Source organism: Choristoneura fumiferana, chromosome 27 (assembly GCF_025370935.1).
Source record: "Choristoneura fumiferana chromosome 27, NRCan_CFum_1, whole genome shotgun sequence".
NCBI lineage: Eukaryota > Metazoa > Arthropoda > Insecta > Lepidoptera > Tortricidae > Choristoneura > Choristoneura fumiferana.
Window position 1 is genome coordinate 3,632,967 of NC_133498.1, and position 26,068 is coordinate 3,659,034.

At 39.8% G+C, this 26,068-nt stretch overlaps 2 protein-coding genes across 2 annotated transcripts; one reads left to right on the forward strand and one right to left on the reverse strand.

Annotated features, from left to right (window-relative positions):
• Positions 1-1,066: 1,066 nt before the first annotated feature.
• Positions 1,067-16,647, reverse strand: LOC141443229 (synaptic vesicle glycoprotein 2C-like). Its single transcript, XM_074108439.1, has 13 exons — positions 16,171-16,647; positions 12,947-13,083; positions 10,688-10,821; positions 9,546-9,693; positions 8,632-8,794; positions 7,702-7,920; positions 6,803-6,923; positions 6,421-6,561; positions 5,784-5,876; positions 4,236-4,516; positions 3,302-3,534; positions 2,411-2,570; positions 1,067-1,172 (listed from the first exon to the last, which is right to left on the reverse strand). The coding sequence occupies exons 2-13, from the start codon at positions 13,056-13,058 to the stop codon at positions 1,067-1,069; spliced, it is 1,911 nt and encodes a 636-aa protein (XP_073964540.1). The 5' UTR covers positions 13,059-13,083; positions 16,171-16,647.
• A 3,524-nt stretch (positions 16,648-20,171) lies between these two features.
• On the forward strand, positions 20,172-25,040 carry LOC141443514 (origin recognition complex subunit 4-like). Its single transcript, XM_074108830.1, has 5 exons — positions 20,172-20,436; positions 21,433-21,558; positions 23,435-23,657; positions 24,431-24,619; positions 24,778-25,040. Exons 1-5 carry the CDS (start codon positions 20,227-20,229, stop codon positions 25,023-25,025), a joined length of 996 nt encoding a protein of 331 aa, XP_073964931.1. The 5' UTR covers positions 20,172-20,226; the 3' UTR covers positions 25,026-25,040.
• The last annotated feature ends 1,028 nt before the right edge of the window (positions 25,041-26,068 follow it).

A 26,068-nucleotide genomic window follows, 5' to 3' on the forward strand; every position in this document is an offset into this window, starting at 1 on the left:
GCTGTGCAGTGGGCAAAACGGACAATACAATACTACAATACATACTTTGTGTAACGTGAAACTGTATTTACCTATGTAAAGAAAACATCCATGACACGAAAATAAATTATTTATTAAGAAAAACAACTTTTTTTTTTTAATTCGATCATTTAATTAATAAAAAGCGCACCACTACGTGCCGTTTTTGACAATATATTCGATAAAAAAGCACAACACTATGCTGTTACAACATCGATAATATCGACTGTTCCTAACAACACTACTTGTCAATGTGACTTTTCGGCCCTGTTTAGTCTGTGCAGTTCGTTTCTTGATATTGGCACAAAAGACACTGAATTCATACTACAATCGTGGTATTGTTTTTGTGGATGAGAGTTCAGACTCTTAAAACGTAGTGATTATATACTCTTTGAATCACACCTAACGCCAGTTAACACTAATCAATGGATGGTGAAACAGCCCCTAAGACTAATGTAATTGTACTAATTAAATTAATACATAAACAAAAATTAAAATTTTCACCGAATTTCGATTCAACTGGCTTAGCCCAATGGTAAAAAATAACTCTTTGTTCTTTTTCATCACACTTGCTCGTAAACAGTGTCGTAACATGCAGGCTACCTTAGTTGCCACCCCCAAATAAAACCCTCGACCTAATAATGTGTTGTCATGAAGCCCGTGGTCGGTAAATGAGTCATTGCCGTACTGATGGTGCTGCAGGACCACATGGACCACCAAATGCACACGCACGTTGGCGCATGCTGCGGGAGGGGGAGGGATAGGGCGACGTTGCCAAGAGCACAGCCTAAGGTATCGCCAATATTTGGAACAAATTATATTTTTTCTTTTACAAATATAAAATTTACTTGCAAATGTGATGAAAACATTGTATGTCGCACGGGCGGTACTAGATTACGAACATCGACTCATTAAAGCCCTCAGTCTTCGACTTCGGGCTTCTAAATAGACTCTCGTTTGTAATTCCTTATTTCCGCCTTAAGACACAATGTACTATTAACTTACTTCTACGGCAGCCGCGTCGCCAGCGCTGCTGCGGCGGCGGCCATCACGAGCACATGACAGCGCTGATGAGAGCGCTGAAAGGGCCGATGCCGCGCACCGCCGCGCCTCCCAGGTACGCCACTGACATTATGAGGCCGTGCGCCGTGCACCTGCCGGCAAACTAAGTATTAGATAACCCCACACCAGCGTCGTCGTCGTGTTATCGCGCGCAGCGTCCACGCGACGTCGACGCCGGACTTACGCAACGTTTTTTGCGAACAAGTAACAACGCACAACGCCAGCGCTGTGTAGCCGGTCACACGCGCTTGGGTTTGCGTTCGCAACCGAGTTTCATAGGGCACACACCGTATAACGTTGTTTTTTATTTTTTAGTATCGCAAACGAAATAAAACAAATAAAAAAGGTACTTACTTTAGCGTCTTTCCGGTACTTTGCGCAACATAATTGTGACTTTTTGGTAAAAAGTCACTCGGGTGTTACGTAACGTTTCGGAAGGGGGGAGGTGGGGTACAGAAGAACGTTACGGCGCGTTACATGGGCGGTTGGGGGGTCAAAAATGTAAAAAAATTGCGTTACTAATTACTTGAACGCCCCCTAAGCTCGACGGCTAAGAGGTTAGGAAGGGTTCTTAGAGAGTCTTGCTTCAACCATCTGCTGGAAAGCCGGTAAAGGAGCATGCATTCTCCCGTTACGCTCTGCGGGGTGCTTAGGTCAGTCTTTTTTGTTGATACCCATTGGTTTCTTGCTTGACCGACCCTAGCCCTGTTTATTACAATTCTAAGCTCAGGGGTATAAGGATAGGAGATTTTTTGAAGTATCATCATCATCATCTCAGCCGTAGGACGTCCACTGTTGGACATAAGCCTCCCCAATAGACCTCCAGTTGCTTCGGTTGGCAGCGGCTTGCATCCACCGTGAACCCGCGGCTTTAACCAGACCATCCGACCATCTCGTTGATGGGCCTCCTACACTGCGTTTGGCAATCCGCGGACTCTATTCGAGAACTTTTCAGCCCCAATGGCTATCCGTTCTCCGTGGTATATGGCCTGCCCATTGCCACTGCAACGAGCTAAATCGCTGGGCTATGTCGTTGACCCTCGTTTTCTCCGTATCTCATTTCTGATTCGATCCCATAGAGAAACCCCAAGCATAGCTCGCTGAGCAACTCCGAACATCATAAGGCCTATAGTGAAGCACCACGTCTCGGATTATCACGTGTTAAAGGCGTCTTAAGGCACTGAGAAATTTTGGACCAAAAGACATTACGAAGTTCCCCAAACGCTGCCCATCCGAGTTGGATTGATGATAAAGCTGAAGTATTTATGGATTGGGGATATTCTGACATATACATTTACTGAAAACTAAGGGCATCCTTTCTTTTACATACCTCAGATTAGCAGGATACGAGTCAACCACGCCCACGCATGCGATGTAGAAAATGAGCGTGAGGAACACCCTGTATACGGCCTCAGCGACGTATAGCGCCGTCTCGCTCTGCACGAAGAAGATCGACGGAGACAGGCACATGCAGATCACGCATATGATGACTGGAACAGTAATATTTTATTAAGTACTAGAGTTTAGCATCATCATCATTCACTTATTCGTTGTAAACATGTTTTTTTAAAGGTGTTAATGTAAGAAAATCCTCTCTCTCTGATAAAATACTCACGGCAAACTTATGGACATTTATCCTAGCGTTTGCAATTTGCGATGGGAACATTAGAGTAAAAAGTAGTCTATGTGTCATTTCAGACGTCCAGCTTCTTATCTGCATAAATAACATCCCAATTCGGACGAAGCTATTCTTCCGTGTAGGAGTAACAATAACAAAAAACCGGCCAAGAGCGTGTCAGACAAGCCCGAAGTAGTGTTCCGTAGCCATTACGAAAAAATTAAGTAATATTTCTCTAAGGATTTCGTGTTTTATACGGAATCTTCCAAGTTTAGGTATACCTTATACCTTAGGCTGCTAATTACTCTTAAACTACTAATTATTTTCAAGCAAACTTAGCCGTTATAGTTTTCCTTGATTTTTTTTTTAAAATGCATTGTACCATTTTGTCGGCATAGTTTACATTTATATTTGTGCAAAATGACAGCTTTCTAGCATTAATAGTCCCCGAGCAAAGCCGCGGACGGACAGACAGATAGACAAACAGACAGACAGACATGGCGAAACTATAAGGGTTCCTTTTTTGCCATGTTGGCTCCGGAATACTAAAAAGCACCCCGCGCGGTAACAGTGCGTGTGTTACCGTGTGTTACCGTGTGTTACCTCTGGGCGCGAGCCGGCCGGCGGGCGCGAGCGCGGCCGCGAACACCAGCGCGAGCACGCCAGCCAGCAGCGTGCCGAGCGCCGCGTGCGTCTGTTCCGTCAACAACCCCCGCAGGCGCCATGTGAGCGGCGCGTGCCGCGCGCACGCCAGACGGATGCCGCGGATGACTGTTGAGTTTAGAGTCGTCCACGCGTCGATCTCGCGGCCGACTGTTATGTCTGTGTCGATGATGCTGAAACAATAGTACATTGTTCTAGAGACTGGAAAGTGAGCAATAGTTAAACGGGTAGTAATTTCGATAACACGAGTTCTTCATTGCACTTTTGACTTTTGGCCGACTAAACATTGTGCTTTTCACGACTACTGCGCTGCGAGGAAATAAAAAATCCAAAAACATCCTTGCACCCGCTTGGCTCCCGCCGATTTTTATTTTTCATATTTTTTTTAAACGAGTCCATTCTTAGTGGCCAGTACCCAAAACCATATATTTAAAAAATAAAAATTGTATTAAGGTCTCCGCTCACTAGGCAGCCTGGCTGCGGCAGCAAGTCGAACATAACGAGGATGTATGAGAGCTCGCGCACTGAGGAGCCTGGCTGTTCAGCCAGTGCAATGCAGTGCCCAGCGGACTTAAAAAGTTAATGCTACTGCTAACTTTCACATGCAGCAGACGATTAGTTTTGGTTGCTCCAATTGTCGTTTCAGCAGGCCAAGAAAATTATTCTGAAATATATTCGAAAAACTCGTATCGTACTATGAAATACATAATATAGATACGACCTTTTACCTTAATGTGCTACATTGATCGTGTTTGCGAGCCATAAATGAGTCAGCTGTTAAATGTACAAAATATAAGCAGTTTTGCGTACTGGATTTATGTTATCAATGGGCACATTTTCGAGCAGTGCCGTGAAAAAGTTTGTAAATACTTACGTGCTATTAACGAACAGCGACCCAGTGAAATACGCGTACGAAGTCTTTATATTCGAGAATATCACGTCGTAGAACGAACAATTCCGGAACGACACGTGCGACAGCATCAGATCCTTGAACGTGCAATTATAGAATGTCACGTTCGCGTATTCCACGTTCTCCAGTGTTTCGTTGAAGTGTGTATTCTCGTATGACACGTTCTGTATGAGACGTTTGGACGCTTCGAATTCTTGGTTTTCGATTGTGAGAACCGCTGACGGTATATATGATGACAGGAAGAACTGGAAAGGAAATTCAATATCAAAAAATAAATAAATAAATATCATGGGACACTTGACACCAATTGACCTGGTCCCAAACTAAGCAATGCTTGTACTATGGATACTAGGCAACGGATCAACATACTTATATAGATAAATACATACTTAAATACATATTCAACACCCAAGACCCGAGAACAAACATTCGTATTATTCATACAAATATCTGCAACGGCCGGGAATCGAACCCGGGACCTCAAGCTTCGTAGTCAGGTTCTCTAACCACTTGGCTATCCGGTAGCCAAATTGCAATTTTATTATGAAAAAAAATGGTCTCTACAAGAAAAATCTAATTAGTTTGGTCAGAATACAGAGAGGAGGGTCGATTAAAGTATACTTTAAGTACTATAACCCAGATTGAGTAATTCAACGAACATAAGTTCAACTTGTTCTTATATCGAAACCAATTTTCAATGGTAGAAATACTGTCACAAATTATTTAAGAAGTAATGCGCATAAAACTGTAATTATAAATTGAATTGAAATTATTCTGATATAAATTACATAGAAACATTTAAAACAAAATAAAAACCGGCCAAGAGCGTGTCGGACACGCCCAAGATAGGGTTCCATAGCCATTACGAAAAAAATTATGTGCGTTATAACACAATTAAAACACTTACTACAGTCTTAAAATCTATTACCAGAAAAAGAGCGTGTCTTCACGGTACTTAAGTTATTTTGTTGAGAAGCGCAGTTTTTCGGCAATAACTCAAAAACGGTATATCCGATCATGTTGAAACCAATTTTCGTTGAAAGTATTCATTAAGCGTTACCTTTCCATATTTTTTGGGCAAACAGTTTACAAGATAGAGGGGGGGGGTGGACACAATTTTTGCTACTTTGGGAGCGATTATTTCCGGAAATCTTCACTTTTGAGAAACCTTACTATCTTTTCAAAAGAGCTGTCGACTACCACACGTTGTGCCACACGTTTAAGAGTTAAAAAAAAAAATACAATTTCTGTTACGTGTATGGAGTGCCTCCCCCCCCCCCTATAAATATTTATTTTTGCGATTTAACTACAAAACTAAATAGCTGCTTTGACAAGACATCTGTACTCCAAATTTCATTGATATACATCTTGTAGTAGTTTTCGAGTTAAATGCCTGTGACATACGGACAGACAGACAGACAGACGGACTTGACGAAACTAGAAGGGTTCCGTTTTTGCCATTTTGGCTCCGGAACCCAAAAAATGAATTCATTATGAATGTTTGTTAGTTACCTGTATGGCCATAGAGAACAGCATGATCCCGCCGAGCGAGAGAGTAGTATTCTTGTACGCACTTGAGAACAGCTGGAAAAACGCCTGCCAGAACTGTAATAAAAAAAAACATTTTGTACGATAAGTTTAAAATGTAGTAGTACCTTTTGCACACGACTACGCGGGAACTTTTCTGGGCTAAAAACTATTATATATCCTACCCAGGGTCGTTAATCCTTTTCCAGGCGTAGTCTTTAATATGTATATAGCGACCACATGAATGTACACATTTTCGACCTTGCTACGTTTACAATATGGTACATTAACCTAACCAACAAAAAGTTGGAAACCCGACTTTGCAACTTCAAAGTTCAATATCTCCAAAACGGCTGAACCGATTTCGATGAAACATGTCTAAGAACTATCGCTAGAAAACCTGATTTCGATTATTTAGTTATTTATTTTATGGGCCAGGGAGTGACAAAGGTTATTTTTTATCCCGGAAAAAAAACGAGGGAACAGCGCGCGATAACCGGATTCCACGTGGGCGAAACCGCGGGCAAACGCTAGTTTTATAATATTAGAATACTAGCTTTTGCCCGCGGCTTGCTGTATGGATGGTGGTGGTTGTTATGATGATGATAATGATGATACTCACCATCTTGACGCTATGCCGCACGTGATGCAGCTTGTGGGCGGGACGCTTGCCGGGCAGCGTCAGTGAACCAAGCCGGTACTCCGAGTCTGCCACTTCGCCGCCCGAGCCGCATATGCGACTCTGGTTGCTGCTGTGAAGGTTCTGGAAACGAAAAAAAAATCGTCAAAAGCAGCTAGCCGCCTGTTGAACAATAGTATGAGCAGCGCTGACTGCGCGCGTCGCGTGCATAGGATTGTACCTGCATTGTTCATAAAACCCACTTTACCCTCGACTGAACTATCAACCCTCGCCTACGGCTCAGGTTGACACTACTCGGGTTAAATGACGAGTTTTATGCACTCGTTGTACAATCTACTATTGCGTATTGTATTTTTTTTCTCACCTGGTAGACGACCATAGCATCGACCTCTCTCCCGACGTCGAGTAAATATCGCGGGGACTCCTGGGTCCATATCAGGCTCACGAGCGAAGCTAGGATCGGCAGCGTGCAGAGGAGCAAATACCTAAAATGGAACATGGTCCATATTAATAAATATAATTATAACTTCCGACTGGGATACCGGGGCTCATTAACGATTGTGTAGCCTGAAGAAAATCTGACTAAAAATCTTGAGATCCCAGGTTCGATTCCCGATCGGGGCAGATATTTGTATGAAAAATATGAATGTTAAGTTCTCGAGTCTTGGATGATTAACATGTATTTAAGTAGGTATGTTTAAACGTCGCCTAATGTACAGTCAGGGCCTGGACACATGTCGCCGGTACGGTGCCGTCTACGGTGTCACGGCGCGGCGCCGTCAAACGCTTGGTACGTACACGCTTGGTAGTTTTGACGGCGCCGCGCCGTGACACCGTAGACGGCACCGTACCGGCGACATGTGTCCAGGCCCTCAAGGGCAAAGATATCGACGGCCAAAGTTACAAAAATATGTATACACGTCTTTATGCACTTAACAATAAGGCCGTGTATACATATTTTTGCAACTTTGGCCGTGTCGATATCTTTGCCCTTGACTGTACTCATAACATAAGCTTTGCTTTCTTTGGAACTATATAGGCCAATAGGAGTAGTGTCCCAATTTAGAATGTTCCTGGGAAGAAACTCTACTCAGAATTTAAGTCACAGTGCAGACACGTTGTATTGGTGGAGTGGAGACACCTTTTTGAAAATTAATTAAATATTACAAAAATTCCTTCAAAATATCCAGTCTCGAACCTACGTTAACTGCGTGCTATGGCGCTCTACCCACCGCCCGGACCACTGAACCGCGGCGCTCTCACCTGTGCCATGCAGAAAAGTGCTCCTTATCATCCATCAACGCATCAGCGCCGGTAGGTGGCAGCACTGCGTGGGCCAACACCGCGGCCATTATGACGCCAACACCATGCGCCATCACCAATATGGCGAGTAGCCGGCGGCGGCAAGGGCGCGGCGTGACTTCGTAGCAATATGTATAGGATGTTGGCACCACGCCGCCGGAACCGATGGCTGAGCAGAATCTGTAGAGAATGAGGTTTGAAGTAAAATTTTATGATTATCCGACCAAGAAAGAATGGAAATTGACGCAAGTTTACACTAACGGTGACAGATGGCTGGTTAAAATTATCTCCCCTGATGAAAAGTGCAGATGAGAATGTGGTATGATACGATATTTGTATTTCTAGTATTTATCGTGCACATTTCAAGCTATTTTGGCATATAATCCAGTCTATTAATCAAACTATTTCTCAATACACCTTAGGTCACACTATTTCATATTTTACACTTTCCCAATATTCCACCTCCACCCTATTTGTCACACTTAATCACTTTAACCCCACCCCACCCCTTACGTAACTTTTTCCACTTTCATCCCACCCCATGTCACACCCCCGCCCTATCCCATATATCACACTTGCCCTTTATCACCCCACTCTACCCTATATATATCACACTTTCTCACTTTCATACTGCTCCAAATGTCACACATCTCCACTTTAACCCCTTTCCATATGTCACGCTTCTCCACTTTCATTCCACCGTACCCCAAACATCACATTACCACGTTTTCACGCCACACTTCCCAATATATCACACCTTTCCACTTTCACCAGACCCCATATGTCAAACTTCCCCTCTTCTTCCCACCCCATAGATATTAAGCTTACCCATTTCCATCCCACCCGATATATCACACTTCCCCACTTTCACCCACCATCCACCCTTCTCACCTGGCCATCATGAAGGTCCCGTAAGTGGGCATGAAAGCGGCGATAGCAGCGAACACCGAGTTGACCGCTAGGGCGGAGAGGAGGGCGCGCCGCCGCCCTAGACGGGCCGCGAGGGCACCCCAGCCTATGGCGCCCAAGGAACCGCCCACCAGGCTTATCAGAACTGAAAAAAAAATGGAGCCTTCAATCCCGCTAAATACTATATGAATTCCAGGGAACCAGGCACTTTGAAAAGGTCCGTGTCTATAAAATAAAAATAATAATAAAAAATAGTTTAGATTGTTAGTTAAGATTTCATGTACAAACTTTTTTTTTACACAAAACATTTTTTTTTCTATTCAAAGGGTTCTTTTTCATTTTACTTATTTATACTACCAGCGCTTTCGAAAAAACCATCATTGCCAAGAGGAATACGCCGCAAGAAACTAGGCAGTAAGTATATTTTTCAAAACAAAGTATATTTTGACGACCAGAGGCCGTACTGCCTAATGTTTCGGACGCTCGCGATCGCAATCAAATGACAGATTTCGCATACAAAAACTGTCATTTGATTGCGGTCGCGAGCGTCAGAAACATTACGCAATACGGCCTCTGATGGCTAAGTGATTAGAGAACCTGACTACGAAGCTTGAGATCTCGGGTTCGATCCCCGGCCGGGCAGATATTTGTATGAATAATACTAATGTTTGTTCTCGGGTCTTGGTTGTTTAATATGTATTTAAGTATGTATTTATCTATATAAGTATGTTCATCAGTTGCCTAGTATCCATAGTACAAGCTTTGCTTAGTTTGGGACTAGGGCAATTGGTGTCAAGTGTCCCATGATATTTTTTTTTTTTGTTTTATTATTCATTACAAATATACTACATTTCAGGTCAAGTAACATTAAATGGTCGAATTAATTGCAAACTCACCAAGCCAATTCTTCTCATGCGGCAGTATGCACAGTTCGATCTCACAAGATGGCAGCACAAAGGGTATGGCGGAGAGCTCCAGCGTGGCCCCGGCCAAAGCCAGGCTGCAAGCCAGGTATATACGGGCCTGGCCCATGCCGCAAAGTGTCTGGAAACAAGTGTAACAATTAAAAAAAGATATCAAGGGTTACTTTTCGGAGGTCCATATTGGAGCAAGAGCCGACGGCAGACAGACCTTCATTATTGTGTAAAGTGCTTTGCTAAATATTACGCATTAAACGTCATAAATTTTCACCACAAAATCGTTATAATATCTACTATAACACAATTTTTTTTATACCTGTGTTTTTTATAGCTTGCTTGTTGGTGTGCAATAAAGAGTTATTGTATTGTATTGTATTTTCATATATTTTGTTTGTTCTCTTAACATATTCATCATCATCATTATCTCGACTTATATACGTCCCTCTGCTGGGCACTGACCTCTCAAAATGAGAAGGCTTGGGCTATAGGTAGTTCCCACGACGACCTATTTTGAATTCTCTTAGGTGCCCGGGATTTCACACCAACCCAACAGTAAGGGAACGTACCCATACTACGGGACCCATTTAGGGGAGAGAAGACTTCAAAATACCACGATTGTTCACCGAGCGGGGGGGGGGAGTAATAGAATAGAATTATTTTATTTGCCAGATTAATTTTTAAAATACGAGGGGTACAAAATTGTGAAATAAGGGTCACAGTATGGTTATTTTATGATTTAAATACGGGTTTTGTTCCGCGTACCTGATTTTAGAGAAGCTCGATATTTCGGCACAGTTGCATGCGCGGAACAGAACCCGAATTTAAATCATAAAATTTGTAATATCCGCGATAGTCTAATCTAAAACATTGTACAGTATGGTTATCAATCAATATGAACTAAAAGAATTTCTTTGCTCACCCGCGACCTAATGATAGCTAAGTTTATGCAAGATATGCGTGTTCATGCAGTTCCTCCACACTGTAAGAACACACAAATAACACAAACCCATCTACCACCACCACCACACTGACGCGTTTCGATCTCAACCAGAGCTCATATGAGCTCATATGAGTATGGTTATGTAACCTAACCCCCCTGGACTCCTGCAACTCCTCACCTGCCGAAGGGCATCTTCATGGAACTGCTCCAACACGCTGGTGTCGCTGTAGTCTATCAGCTCGCCGCTCTCGTTGTCCATATTTTCCGGAGGGTTGGCTGCCATGTTGGTGCTGCCTGGCTCGCCTGCCCCATCTGGAATTATAGACTAGATCTTAGGAATGAGACCCTGTACTACGAAGTACAAATTCGAACAACGTATCTTGCCGTCCCGCTATCGCTTATATTATTTAAGGGGCTACCCGAGGTTTTCATCCATTTTTGAACAGTTTTGAATGGTATCTCCTACTTTTGCACTAAAGATAGACTTATAAGTCAAACGGCTATCGGCTCTTCAATCTTTTATCTCCATTTTCGTCTACCGGATTTTGAAAAAAAAATAATACTTAACTTTGTATGATTTTTTTTTAAACATTGTCTAAAAAAAACACTTGTTTCGTATATCTATTCACGTGAAAGATCTAACATATACGAAATCTACATATTTGGGTTCGTCTTTGACGTTTCTAAAAACGTGTCTAGGGTTTTCATTTGAAACTAATTAACATAAAAGTTATGGCTAGAAAACTTTGATGCCAAATATCTCAAAGACTGTATTGCTTAAAACCGTTGTTGTTAATATAAGCTACAAAAAACATTAGAAAACTAAGGAATTCAGATCGAAGGTCATTGGGGCATGGGATCCCCTTAATACTAGAGTGAGAAGATTTCTTATATCTAAACATAAAGGGTGAGGTTTCATAATTTGTCCCGGTCACGTTGGGATGGGATGACAAGTAGCGTATCAGTTATCCCGCAGGTATCCAGCTATATAAATACAAAATGTCATCCAAATCCATTAAGTCGTTTAAGCGTGAATGACTAACACAGTCACGCACACTGACACATACCTAACCTACCTACCAGGGATGTTACGAAGCTCCGATTCCGTTTCCGTTAAATCGGAACTTCCGTTTGCTATTAAACATCCGTTTCCGTTCCGGTTCCGTTATTTTTGAACGTAAGTTATATCGGATGTCGGCGACTGGACATGAGCGGCGTACCTACATCAAAAACATACAGAGAGCTACTTATGGAACGTTTCAGACACTCTCGATCACTATCAAATGACAGTTTTTGTATGCGACAACTATCATTTGATTGTGATCGCGGGTGTCACAAACGTTACGCAATAAACCCTCAGGTTTAGTGGACCTACCCTTAACATCTCGTCCACCTATCACTCAGGCTCCGATTCTGGTTCCGGTTCCGTTTTCGGTTCCGATTCCGTTTCTGGTTCCGATAAAATCACATCCGTCACATCCCTGCTACCTACCAGTGGCGAAGCTAGAACTCTATTCCCTCCGGCTTGCCCAATATTTACAAAATAGAACAACACACAGAAATTATGAAAGATGTAAGCGATGTTTGCTTCGGCTTTACCTCGGAAATATCTGGCGCCACCCCACGACTACTTAATCTACTCTCAAACTTTTATTATAATAATAATAATAATAAAAGTTTGAGATACATACCAGGCGGTCTTTAGGACAATGGGATTGCACGCAACTGCCAAGTTAACAGTTGAGTAAAAATTTGGAGGAAACCAGCGATGTTTTTTAGGTATCTTTCTCAGATAGGGGCTTTTATTTCTCTTTCAATGGAAGCACATCTGGGTAGTTCGCTATTGCGAGTTAAATAGACTGGATGGAGTCCTCTCCGCGTGAAATAGAAGGTGGGCAATAGGCTTGCCTCATCCATCATCATCCCCGCCTATATACGTCCCACTGCTGGGCACAGGCCTCCTCTCAGAACAAGAGGGCTTGGGCCATAGTTCCCACGCGGGCCCAGCGCGGATTGGGAACTGCGCACGCACCATGGAATTGAATCGCTTCGCAGGTTTGTGCAGGTTTCCTCACGATGTTTTATTTTCACCGCAAATCTGGTGGTAAATTTAAAATGTAATTCCGCACATGAATTTCGAAAAACTCAGAGGTGCGAGCCGGGGTTCGAGCCCACGACCCTCTGCTTGAGAGGCGATAGGTCAAACCACTGGGCCACCAAGGCTTGGCCAAGCCAATAGCTACCACTTCTTTGATATGTCCAAAATCTTTTTTTTTTACTCAAAAAAAAGCCAATAGCTGTAGAAATTTTCCGAGGAAACCAGTGAGATTTATTTAGATTTCTGTGGCTCTTGGGTCGGATACAAGTATACTGACCTACCAACCATCCTCTAGCTAGGCCATGGGATTGTTGTTACTATAGATGCGAGGTCACTGACCTGTCAACCGGTCCTCCGTGTAGGCCATGGCTCTCGCGCACGCGCCGAAGCTGAGCTTGGACGAGGACTCGGAGTCAGAGCGCGCGCGCACCAGGCACGCCTGCTCCTCCATGCTGCCGGACTACTGGCACGCACATCTGGGGGGGGAACGATCGTGTGAGGACAGTGGAAGGGCCATCCACGTCTAGAACGTTCCAGAACTACATGGCATAACTAACACCGCTACTACCTTAAGCTACTACTTATAAAGAAGGAAAGGAAGTAAGAAAGTACAGCAGTACTGCAGGTGGTAGGACCTTGTGCAAGGTCCGCCCGGATTGCTACCACCATCTTGCTCGCTAATCCTGCCGTGAAGCAGCAGTGCTTGCACTGTTGTGTTTCAGCGTGGAGAGTAAGACAGCCGGTGAAATTACTGGCACTTGAGGTATCCCATCTTAGGCCTCTAGGTTGGCAACGCATCTGCAATACCCCTGGTGTTGCAGATGTTTATGGGCGGTGGTGCTCTCTTACCATCAGGAGACCCACTTGCTCGTTTGCCATCCAGTCAAATAAAAAAAAACATTTATTTCATTCACAACAAAACAACATCTAGCAACATGAAGGATAAAGATAGGGTGTGCCCAATGGCGTAGCTAGGCGTGGGCGGAGTGGGCCCTCGCCCACGGCGTCGCACTTAAAAGGGCCTCACGAGGCCTCTTTAAATGCGATGCGACCATAGAAAAGGGGCCTCGCTGATACGACTTCGCCCACGTCTACATTAGTCAACGCTACGCCACTGGGTGTGTCAGTGCGGTTGCAGATTGGACACTGGCTCATCATAATGCTGAAGCATTAAAACACCCCAGCACTGATTTTTAGCCAGCACTGTCATTTCATTATACATTTACACTCCAGACCTGGACCTGGACCTGGACCTGGACCTGGGTTCGATTCCCAGTGATGGTCTTATTTTTCTGTTTTTTCTGTGCATCTATATTTCAGTTTGTATTTTCAATTTCGGTTTTACGGGATGACCGTAAAAGTAAAAATTTGGAATTGAAATAAAAAATACAAAAAGATTCCAAAAAACCAATCTTAATTTACACTCCAATCGCTATACATAGCTACACATGGGCGAATACAGAAGGGGATCATGGGAGGTCATGACCCCCTGGGCCTTGGGCTGCTTGGCTGCATCTAAGACAACAGTGGATATTTTCCTAAACTCGTTAATTTTTAAGGTTCCGTACCTCAAAAGGAAAAAACGGAAACCCTTATAGGATCACATTGTTGTCCGTCTGTCAAGACTTTTTCTCAGGAACGCGTGGAGATATCAAGCTGAAATTTATATCAAATACTCAGGTCTACTGTCCCTTGGAGGTGTGAATAAAACAAACTTCTAAGCCAACGCAATCAAAGGATACAGCTGTTTATGCTGCAAATTTTCGACACTCGCAACAAAACCTACAGTGTACTTTCTGTGAACTCAGAATCTGGAATATAATAATATAAAATTCAAATTGTAACACAAATTCAAATTGTATTCAAATTGTTCAATTGTACACAGACAAAATAATTACAAATAATAATAAGGAAAAAAAAACTATCCCTCAGGGACATAGGGTTCATAAAAAAGTTTGCCATTGAAGTGACTTTAAAAACATTAAAATAAATTATTGATAGATAGATAGATAGATAAAACGTTTATTTGTTACTGCAAACACACACAATCAAAATTACATAAATAAGAAAAAAAAGAAGTCCTAACTTAAATGTAAACAATTTTCAATTGTTTGTGTGCGCTGCAGTATTGCATAAGCAAATACCTATATTTTTTGTTTCAGGACACAGTCAATTCACTTTTCTATTCCGTTTGTAAAAGCAGATGCTTTACTCTTTTATTTTTTAACCCCCGACGCAAAAAGAGGGGTATTATAAGTTTGACAGCTATGTGTGTCCATGTCTGTCTGTGGCACCGTAGCTCTTAAACAGGTGGACCAATTGGAATGCGTTTTTTTTTCATTTGAAAGCAGGGTTTCTAGCGATGGTTCTTAGACATGTTTCATCAAAATCTGTTTAGCCGTTTTTGAGATATTGAACTTTGAAGTGATAAAGTTGGGGATTTTCCAACTTTTTATTGGTTAGGTTACTTTATTTTTAACCCCCGACGCAAAAATGTCAGGGGCGAAACATCAAAAGTAGCCCAGAAGTAGCTGTTGCCTGCAATAGTAAAAAGTAATGCTATCCCGCGGAATGAGTCTTGTATGTCCTTATTTGTTTCTCAAATTATCTTCACCCTAACTTTCATCTAAATTGTAGCCTGAAGAGGTAACAGAGAAACATATACTTACTCTGTAATATTAGAATGATGGAATCAGGCGCTTACTTTGGGACTATGTGAATTGGTGTGAATTGTCCCGTGATATTTATTTATTTATTTATATTATTTAGTATGTAAGAATAAAAAATTGTATCATTGTAAAAATATCATTATCAATCAGTATCATTGTATAGTTCTGGTTGATTATATAACTGGGTATTGGCATAGTTTAGTTTTCAAAGATTAGATAAATACTGATGAGCTAGGTGAGTGACACAGGTAACACAGGTTGTTTGATAATAAATTAAATATTAACCTAAATGGGGGTTGCCATCCACCCAGGTTTCCCCAGAGTTGAGTGTGTCACGAGTGTCCGGACAGGGATTTATCAGTAGTTCAGGTCTTTCACCATCCCCTTCCATCACACAGTATAAGATGAGATGGCGAATGTGATCACATATCATTAGCACCCATGTGTTAGACAATACTTGTCTCAACTTGTCGCTCATGCCTGTTGAAAAAAACTGTTGATATTCCGAGTTCCAAAATCCAGGGTTTCCACGATTCTTGCCCTGGTTGCCAGATTTTAGATATGGCAACCCTAACCTAAATATAATTTCAGACACTTACTGCTATACTTACTTGAACAAAATGAGAACGCAATAAGATCAAGAGGAAGAGGTTAAAGATCAGTAACTAAATGCATGATAAACACAATCAAATGTTCACTTTCATGCATCTACTGCTGTTAGTCTTATTAGTGCTATTCTAATAAATTCAAACTACATACAACTATCAAAAAGCGCTGTAACTTCGCCTTCTTTGATAATAAGGTGTAACGAAAAAAATTAGACATGTCTTGCTGTATTAATTAATAAAGAGAAGTAAAAGGTAGCAACTAGCAGTACAAAATAAAAGCACTTACTGTAATCTTCAGGTGCTCTATTTATAAAAAAACAAAGCGAAATAGCGAAGACAACGGTAGTGACAGCACCAGGTAATTCTGTGCAGTAGTAATCTGTTCTGTAGGCGTTAGATTCGCGATTATCCAATTTAGACAACGTAGGGGAGCACACAAATGTATATAAAGCTCTGAACTGATAAATAAATCGCGATTATTCACACTACAGTAAAACCAAGGGAAAATTGAATTTATTTCAATTTCACATCATTAAAATTATTGTTATGATGCCCTAATGAACTGAACTGATTAAAAAATATATATTTTTTTATTTCACTGTACAGATGATGAGACTTGAGAAACAAACAAAATCATCCACTTTGTTGTTACCTACTCTTCACTAATTAATTGATATCCAACAACGGTATAAAAATATTTTTGAAAACAAAAATAAATAAACGCAGACTGAGGACAAAGAGCGAACCGGCCAGCCGAGATTTTTTTATACTACGAACAATTTTAATAGGACTATACCCTACTACTAAACTTTAGTCGTTGCTTAGAACATGAATGAACTATAAGCAATGTTTAATTTGGTTAGGTTGTATTTTGAATGAGTGATTGATTTTTAAGCAATGAACGAATAGTCGGAAGTGTATCGATTAGCAGCACACCAATTTTATTAGAAAGGAATGGAAATTAAGATTTATCAAAATATTACGAAGGTTTTTTTTATATTTAATAATAAGGGTGCCAAGATGCGCTTTTAATTTATCCGCATGACATGAAAAAAAAAATAACTATATGTGGTTATATTTAATTAATCAGTAGACCCAGTACCACGGACCACGGATTTCTATAAATAGAACGGACCGGGACCGGGACTAGGATATTGCATCAATATGCAAAGTGCTCAAGGTCAAGTTGACTACTTCAACTTGTTCGTACTTACTATAAATTCAATTATTTATTAACGAAGTGTACCTACCGCTTGCATAAAATATGAAGAATTTATTAGTCCGCAATCGATAATGCTGATAAATAATCGAGTAAATGAAGGTATAAAAATAAATTACTGTAATTTTTAACCAAAGGGGAATTTAAAACCAAAATTATTTTTCATTCTAATGACTATACACATCTACTAAGCCAAATTTTGAAAAGAAATAAGTTTTATGTAAAACTTACAATTTGAGGCATTTAATTAAGCAATGTTTTAGCGTCTTTTTGTATTTCAACACTGAAAGCGGTGCTACACTGTTTTGAATGTATATACAAATTACATTGTGATTTTTATCGCTGGTGTTGTGTGCAGATTTGCAATTATTAAATTGAACTTAAGACCTGATGCACTGTATTATAATACGTTTACACATTTTCACTTGTTAAAGTCACACTGCACAATAGTAACTTCTCTGTTTCACTTATTTTTGATTTGGTTTGAATAGAAAATGAACACAATTTACTTCACAAAATTTATAAAACGCTTGCTCAAAATTTTGCAATGCCAAATAGGTGCATAGAAACTGTAACCTTCCGCAAACTAGGCATGTCGTAGTACCATAGCATCAATGTCATTTATATTTATTTATTTTCACATTCTTATCGACACATAGAATCCAAGCCATACAAACAAACTCAATTATTTAACATTACGAGCTTGCAATGCAAAAGATTTAATGAAACTAAACTAAATAACTTAAATGTGCAGGTAAATGTTAACTTCCGTAGATAAATGTATCTCATGTGGGTGGACCAATGGGCAGCCTAGAGTTTAAGGTCAAGAAAAGGATGCAAAATGTAGGTCAGTAAGAAGAGTAAAAGAGAAGAAGTTAAGATCAAGGCAACGTTATGGAATTCCGAATTTTAGTCTTCAGATTTATGCTCGGAAGTGTTATTTCTCCATTTGTATCAAATAAAATTTATATTTAAAATGCGTTGGCTTTTCTTTTTACAGACTAGAACCTGGATTTAAATTGCTTAAAAAGAACTGCTGTAATTTTGAAAAAGTTGATAATTTCTAAAAAGTCATCTATTTTTAATTGTAATTAGGTACTTTGACATCGGGAATATGCTTTATCACTGTTTTTTTTTAACTGGCCAAGAGCCAGTTTTATTCACTCACCGCGGACGGAGATTCTGTCCTGTCAAGAATAAATAAATAAAAATTCTTAAAGGAGGCAGTGTTGTATGTTCTGTTTTGTGTATATGCGGTGTATATGTATATATGTATTTTGCATGTAGTTTATTTGTCTTGATATGTATTAGTTTATTGACTTCATTATTATGTATTAGTTTGTGTACTTATATATGTATGTGTATTTGAAATGTTTTTTTTTTTTTTTTTAGTTAATTTAAATTTCGGTTCTTTTACCTTTTCATTGTACTTGGAGTGTCTACTCTTGTGTCTGATATCCTGTCAATCGTTCAAAGGTTAACTGGAAGAGATCCCTTTAAGGGATAAGTTCGCCTTTGTACATCTTATTATCCTGTGTTATGTTATTTTCATGTGTGTTATGTACAATAAAGAGTTTTACAATACAATACAATACAAAATATATACACATATATTACAAAATCTCTTACACACATACATACACATACATACATAAACACACACACACACACACACACACAGACACATCCATATACCACAAAATATCCAAAATCGAAATACTTGTTTAGCTTCTAGACTACCTGTTTCAGTTCATAAAGTACGAGTACATCCACTAACAGACAAATTACAGTTTTAATTCTTTCTTAAGGACCAAATAACGGTTGAACGGTTTATATCATTTATTTGTTAGTAAGTATTCAGTATATGTATATATTCATCTTATTTCCGCATTTCGAGTTTGAGGATAGTATGTTTAAACGTTAAAGATAAACAATTGTATGTATGTACGTAAACTCTTTATTGTACAAAATGAGTGACAAACACAAAGTAAGGGAAGCCATTTATTTAATTTTATTCCAGGTGTAATGTATCAACTTTAGCTATCTATGTATTACAGTTTTTAGGATATAGCCCTGCTGCGGACAACGTAGAGTATATAAGGTTCCATGATATTTTTTCCGAAGAAAAGCTATTTTTACAAGCGGTAGATTATTAAACTACACTTTACCTATGTACAACGTTCATAATTGAGTAAGCACAACTAATTAAAATGATTACCTACTCATATACATTTTAAATTTTATTCTTTTGATGAGAAATCGTTTGAATTAATTGGTTATAATTTAATTTTTTTACTTAAAATTGTATGGGTTTTTTAAAACCTGTCACTATTGTACCTTTTTTTGTCAAACTTTAAACCTAAAATTGCTAAAAGTGGCTCCGAAGCGGTTACGTTTCGTGTGCTCTGCGTACCTCATTTGGGAATACGCGTGTGTGTGTGTGTGTGTGTGTGTGTGTGTTTTTTTGTAAAAAGTATCATAATTTACTGGCAAGTTAATACATGTTTGTACGTATTATGTACTAAATAAAAGCAACAAAATACAATTGACAAACTTTGAGATACTTTATGCGAAAGGTATAATTTGACCAATTACAAGAACGTTTCATTGGATTTTGTACTAGGTAATAATTTTTCGTTGCTTTAATAAAACTGATCAAAACTATCTCCAGATCAAGAATCTTACGATGTTCTACCTCATGCAAGCCAACTCACATATTGACCAGTTAAGTTCACGCATTGCGCAGGAAGGAGTGTTGGCACATGCGCAGAAGGGTTAAGTTTTTTAATGAATCACCATTCTAATAATTTTGACATCAAAAACTGTATTAACCTAATCACATTATTTAGATAAGTGAAAAGTAAATGTTCAAAAAACGCGTGAAAGAATTTTTGAAGCAATCGATTCTTTATATTATCGTAGTCCGATCGGTCATTCATTCCATTCCCCTTTTTTACTTTCGCAACATCACCTTTAATGTCAATGTCAAAAAATGACTTGTAAAGAGGCGGGAAAATCCGTGTCGGACGTACTACTGTCAGTCAGTCAGCCAGCAACTGCAAATTCGAGGTTGATTCGAGGTTAGATTAGATAGTCTATTGTTGTTGTTTATTTTATTAAAAAATGCGCGAAATAACTTCAGAGAACTTTACTGCTGTGCAAATAAAACAAATAAGAAAATATTTGAAGCTGAGAATAATGGAAGACAATGTTACATTTCGTGGTCATGAACAAGAATGGAACCATGTTTATGATTTAATGAAGAGGTCAGTCTTGCAAGGCGAGTCGCACTCTGCGTTGCTAATAGGACCCCGTGGTAGTGGAAAAACTACTGTAAGTATAAGTATAAATTTTCCTTACATAAGAGATTAAATTATAAAAGTCAGACAGAGAAGAGAAGAAGGGGTCAGACTATACCAGACGGAGCACCATACAATTTTATTTATTGCTTAAAACGCGTCAAAACATAGGAATCAAAAAAGAAATAGCGATATTTTCGAATAAAAGCGATAAAAATTTTTTGGACGGATATTTTCAAGCAAAAATTACTATGGAGCCAGGACTTGGAAATTTTTAAACAATTTTTTTTTATATTGGTATTAGCCCTATTTTAAATGATTGTTATAATTAGAGTAAGTTAAAATGAGCATCTTTTAATAGGGGTACTTTTCTCTATGACCAACTACAGATGAGATAGGAGATGTAGAAGAAAGAAAATGAGCATTCAACATATTTCGATCAAACAATAGTTAAGATTAATGGCTTAATTCGGTTTTGTTGATCACAATTCATACTAACCACTCCTGGCTTTGCTCGTACCTAAATTTCAATTGTCCCTTTATCTCGGCCATTTTTGATTACAGAGAAAAGTTGTTCAAGTAAAATATGCTTATTTTAACGTATTACATTCAATAAAATCATTTAATGCCTAAAAGTTGGGCAGGCATATCACAATGTGTCTGAAAAACGATACGGCAGATCGATTAGTGATCAGAGCAACGCATTCGTGGATATTCCTAGCTCTATACGGGGCACATCGTGAATATACGAAAGAAAAAAAAATTAGGTACGACGAGCAAAGCCTGAAATGGTGGCGTTTCATGATATGGCTAGGAATGTAGGCAAATCGTTAAAAGGTGAGTTTTTAACGATATGGCAGATGTCCCTTAGCTAATTCATGAAATGGAGCCATATCACGATATTCACAATTATGTGATCTGGCGGATTTTACGATCGGCCGCCGACATCTATATGGACATGTTACTACTACATACAACAGATCATCTTCTTAAGTTTGTTACCTATAGTTCCCATCTTACCTGATTACAGTTGGTGAACTCAGTCCTTAATCACCTGTCGAAGGAGGCAGACATCACCAGTGATGCCATCATTGTGAAGCTGAATGGTCATATGCATCATGATGACAAGGTTGCACTAAAATCTATCACAGCGCAGGTATGGAATTAATCTATCTGATACCTTTAAACAGCTTGAAACTTATACGATTTCAATGAAATTTGGTGAGGGTTTTCAGGGATGACAAATCGATCTAGCTTAGTGTTATCTCTGGGAAAACGCTTATTATCGAGTTTTAGCCCCGAGCAAAGCTCGGTCGCCCCGGTACTATTTTACTATCAGACAAAAGCCTACAACTTTATCTTCAAAGAAATAAACGAAAAATAACCCCTACTCGGGCTCCACCTTAGCATCAAAACTACTGATCCGATATTCCACCTCACTTGTCATACCTTTGGTAAGTAGTTACTTTTCAAAAAACAATGAATACCTTAGTTAGAATCTACATATTTGAGAACTTTAGCTTCATTAGTTTCGATTTTCAATTCAAATGTAAAATATCGTCACTACTTTGAAAAAATCTCGTATCTAAAATCAATATATATGTCAACAAAATTGAACCTTGACGTAATGTACATAAGGTCCACTCAGAAAAATTATCTACTTTGAGATACAGATTTTTTCAAAGTAGTGACGATATGTAACACAAAGCCTTTTTGCTAACTCTATTTCTTTTCACCTACTATAATGTGATCAAATTTCAAGTCAATCTAACTTCTGGTGCTGGACTGCTGGATCTTTAACTTCTTAGATTTGATGTTAACAAACATACAAACTTTGATTATAAGACAGTATAGATGGCAACTCAAGGTAGTGTAGCAGGTTGTTTTCCGCAACTCGAGGTAGTATAAATAGTAACAGGTTTTTTCCGCAACTTAAGGTAGTATAAATGGTAACAGCTTGTTTTCCGCAACTTATGGTATGGTAGTATAGATAGTAGCAGGTTTTTTCCGCAACTTAAGGTAGTATAAATAGTAACAAGTTGTTTTCCGCACTTACTTAAGGTCCTATGACCCCTAGATGGGGCAGAGGGCGTCCACAGTGCAACGCCAATATCGCCATCCCGTTCTGTCTTGAGCGTCTCGCTTGATTTCGCTCCTGGTTTTGCCAATGGCCTTCCTTTCGCCAATGACAGTCCGCCGCCAGGTTTGTTTTGGACGACCACGTTTGTGTTTTCCTTGGGGATTCCAATCTAGGGCTTGATGTTTTCCGCAGCTTAAGGTATTATAGATAGTGGCAGGTTGTTTTTCCACAACTCAAGGTAGTATAGATAGCAGCAGGTTGCTTTGCGCATCATCACACACACACACACACACGCACGCACGCACGTACACGCACACGCACACGCACACGCACACGCACACGCACACGCACACGCACACACACACACACACACACACACACACACACACACACACACACACACACACACACACATCTATATACACGTAGTATATACGCTGTGCATGTCATTGATTTGGTTCTTGGGAAAATATAAATGTATCAAACAAATAATAATTAATATATATATATTTAACTAAACTTTTAATATATTATTATCACACAATGCCTGTATAATATAAAACAAAATAAAGGTAACTAAAACTACATACAAACTCAAATTATAAATAAAAAAGTTGCCCAAAATCACTGCCATAATAATATTAATCAGTACAAATTGTAATTTACCTTTTACGACAGAAGGTGCCTCTTAGCACAGGTATTTTTTATACTTAAAAAGAGGTGCCAACCATTGTAAAACATTGTACTTTTTGCAACCTTAACTTATGACTTAATAAATAATATTGAATTTGATTTGAATCTCGAGGTAGTAGTATAGATAGCAGCAGGTTGTTTACTGCAACTCAAGGTAGTATAGATAGTATCAGGTTGTTTCCGCAACACATCGACTTAGCTTAGTGCGCCTATTTCGCGTGATTCTTTGAAGATAAAGCTCGTAAAAATATTTTTTCAGATGCAACTAGAGAATGCAGTAGGCGACCGAGTATTTGGCACATTCGCTGAGAACCTCGCTTTCCTTCTGAGCTGCCTGCAGAGCGGGGTAGACCGTCGCTGCAAAAGCATGCTGTTTTTGTTGGAAGAGTTCGACATGTTCTGCCATTCCGCTCGCACACAGACCCTGCTGTACAATTTATTTGATATAACACACAGCCGGCAGGCGCCTATGTGTGTATTGGGTGAGTCATTTCTCTACATATATGCCTCTTTCTATCTTTCTCCCTTATTATCTTTCTCTCTTCCACTTTGTCTGGTTTTAACGTCTTTTCTATTTATCTTTCTATCTATCTATCTATCGCAGTTACCTCTCTCGCTCTGTCGTTCTTTATCTTTACCCCTCCTTTCTGGCCCTTCTGCTTTATTACCTATCTGTTCGCCCCCTGCCCTGTCTGACTGCCTTCCTATCTTTTTGTGAATTGACTTACAACTTGTTCGATATACGTGTGTGTTGTTTAAGTCGCGCTTCTCCCTATCAACCCCTTCTGATTTCCTCCCTATCTACCCGTTTCCCAGTGTCTGACTTTTTTTCTACATGAGCGAGTCTATCTGCATCTTTTACTATCTAAACTGTCTGCCACCCTCTTTATCTTTTTGTCTTCCGCCTTCTTCATCTAGTCCTTCTGCCTCTATTCCTATCTACCTATCTCTCTGTTTAGCTCTCCTCTGCATGCCTTTCTATTGGTCTTTCTACTTCTATCTGGTCCTTCTCTCTACTTTGCCGACTATCTGCCTTTCCTTCCACCCTGACTGCCTTCCTATCTGTCTTTCCCTTTCTCACAGCAAACATACAGTTACCTGCATTAATATCAGCCACAGCTGAGCGTGCAAAAATATCTGACGCGTCCTACCGGCCATATATATAGTCGTATCATGTATTTCTGCATACTTTGTTGTGTCAGATATTGATACTGGTGACTATGCATACCTACGGCAAAGCCTATTTCTTTTTCAGGTATAACAAACCGCCTAGACGTAATGGAGATGTTAGAAAAACGTGTGAAATCCCGCTTCTCTCACCGGCACATATTCATATTTTCTGACGAAAAAACGAGGCCTCATGACGTGTTTGCCGACCTACTAGTTGAGCTGCTAACTGTACCTGTCACAAAGAAGAAGGGAAGAGCCAGGAAGAAGAGTAATGGTACCCAGTTTCTAATCGTTTCGTGATTAATGTTTCACCGTTCTAAGCCTAACATTGACAAGGCGAAATTTCTTAATGTGTTGTGAATTTTTGCCGGCCTTTTTTATTGGAAGAAAAAACGCCTTTTCGAGCTAGCAAGTTAAAGTTTTTTTCTCTAGTTTCAGACGAACCCACGAACACAGACACAGGTATCTCGATACCGACAGAGGTGCTGCAACGTTGCAAGGTGGACGCCCAACAGTTTGCAGCGCTAGAACCTAACTTCGTCGAAGACTGGAATGCTCATATAAGGGCTTTGAGAGCTGATGAGAAAGTACTCGATTCTTTGGAGAAACTGTGCTATTATACGATAAATGAGCAGATATTTAAGGATATATTGGTAAGTTATTTGATCATTAAATACTAACTTTTACCAGACGATTGGAACACACCACCGAAGCTGGCGCCGTATCAAGTAACTTTGTGCACCTGTCATAAATAAATACTTCTACGTATGTAAATCGGGGATGAACAGACTTATTAGGACCAGGAGCCACTTGGTCAGATTATGAGCTAAAGGAGGGCCGCAGCAAATGGAAACAACTGCAATTATTATAATTTCGCTAGGTTTTTTCTTTTTTTACTAGGTCGTTGGCGGGCCGCCACCACCAACCAAACTCACCAACACTGAACTAGCAGCTAACGCTCATTTTTCAAAGTCTAAAAACACCGAGCATGATTGCTTCTTGCCCTAACGTCTAACAATGTTGATGTTGGTATTAAAACAGAAGACATCAACAGTATAATCTTTATTATTTTACTAACGATAGCTAACATACATTTAATTAATAACAAAACAACACTAAAACATCCATATCTCTAAACAACATGAGACCCTTCAACATTAACTAACCTTATAGCACCCACACACTTTAACCAGGGGTTCTACAAAATCCCCAATCAAAAGCGCTACGGGCCGCACCGCCTCTCTCACCGCCCTAACCACATTTCCTACAAACACTAAAGGAGGCTGAATAAACCGCGTTAAAAGACAACGTTAACACTGGTTTTAAAACATAATCAGACAAAATCTGTACAGTACCTACTTAAAAAACTCCTTAAAACCTTTAAAACAGTGCGTTCCGTGTGTAAAATAACCGAAACGGAATGCTTAATATAATTTGCGGTATAAGCGAAGCACTCAAGCAACAATTCTGTTAGTTATTCTAGAAGATTTCAAAGCAAACTGCTCAGTGTAAGTGAAGACGCCGTCAGAAATTGATAGGAAATCACCCGTTGTTCTTTCAAAGTAGTACATTTCTACTCTGCAGGAGATGTATCTTTGGTTATTTCTTGAAATTTGGACCAGAAACTTTGTCGAACCAATTCCTCTTGACGGGTTGAAAGTTTCTTCGTAACTTCAGGTTTTTCTACATTGTTTGTTGCGTTGGCTGTGGATTTGGTGGGTAT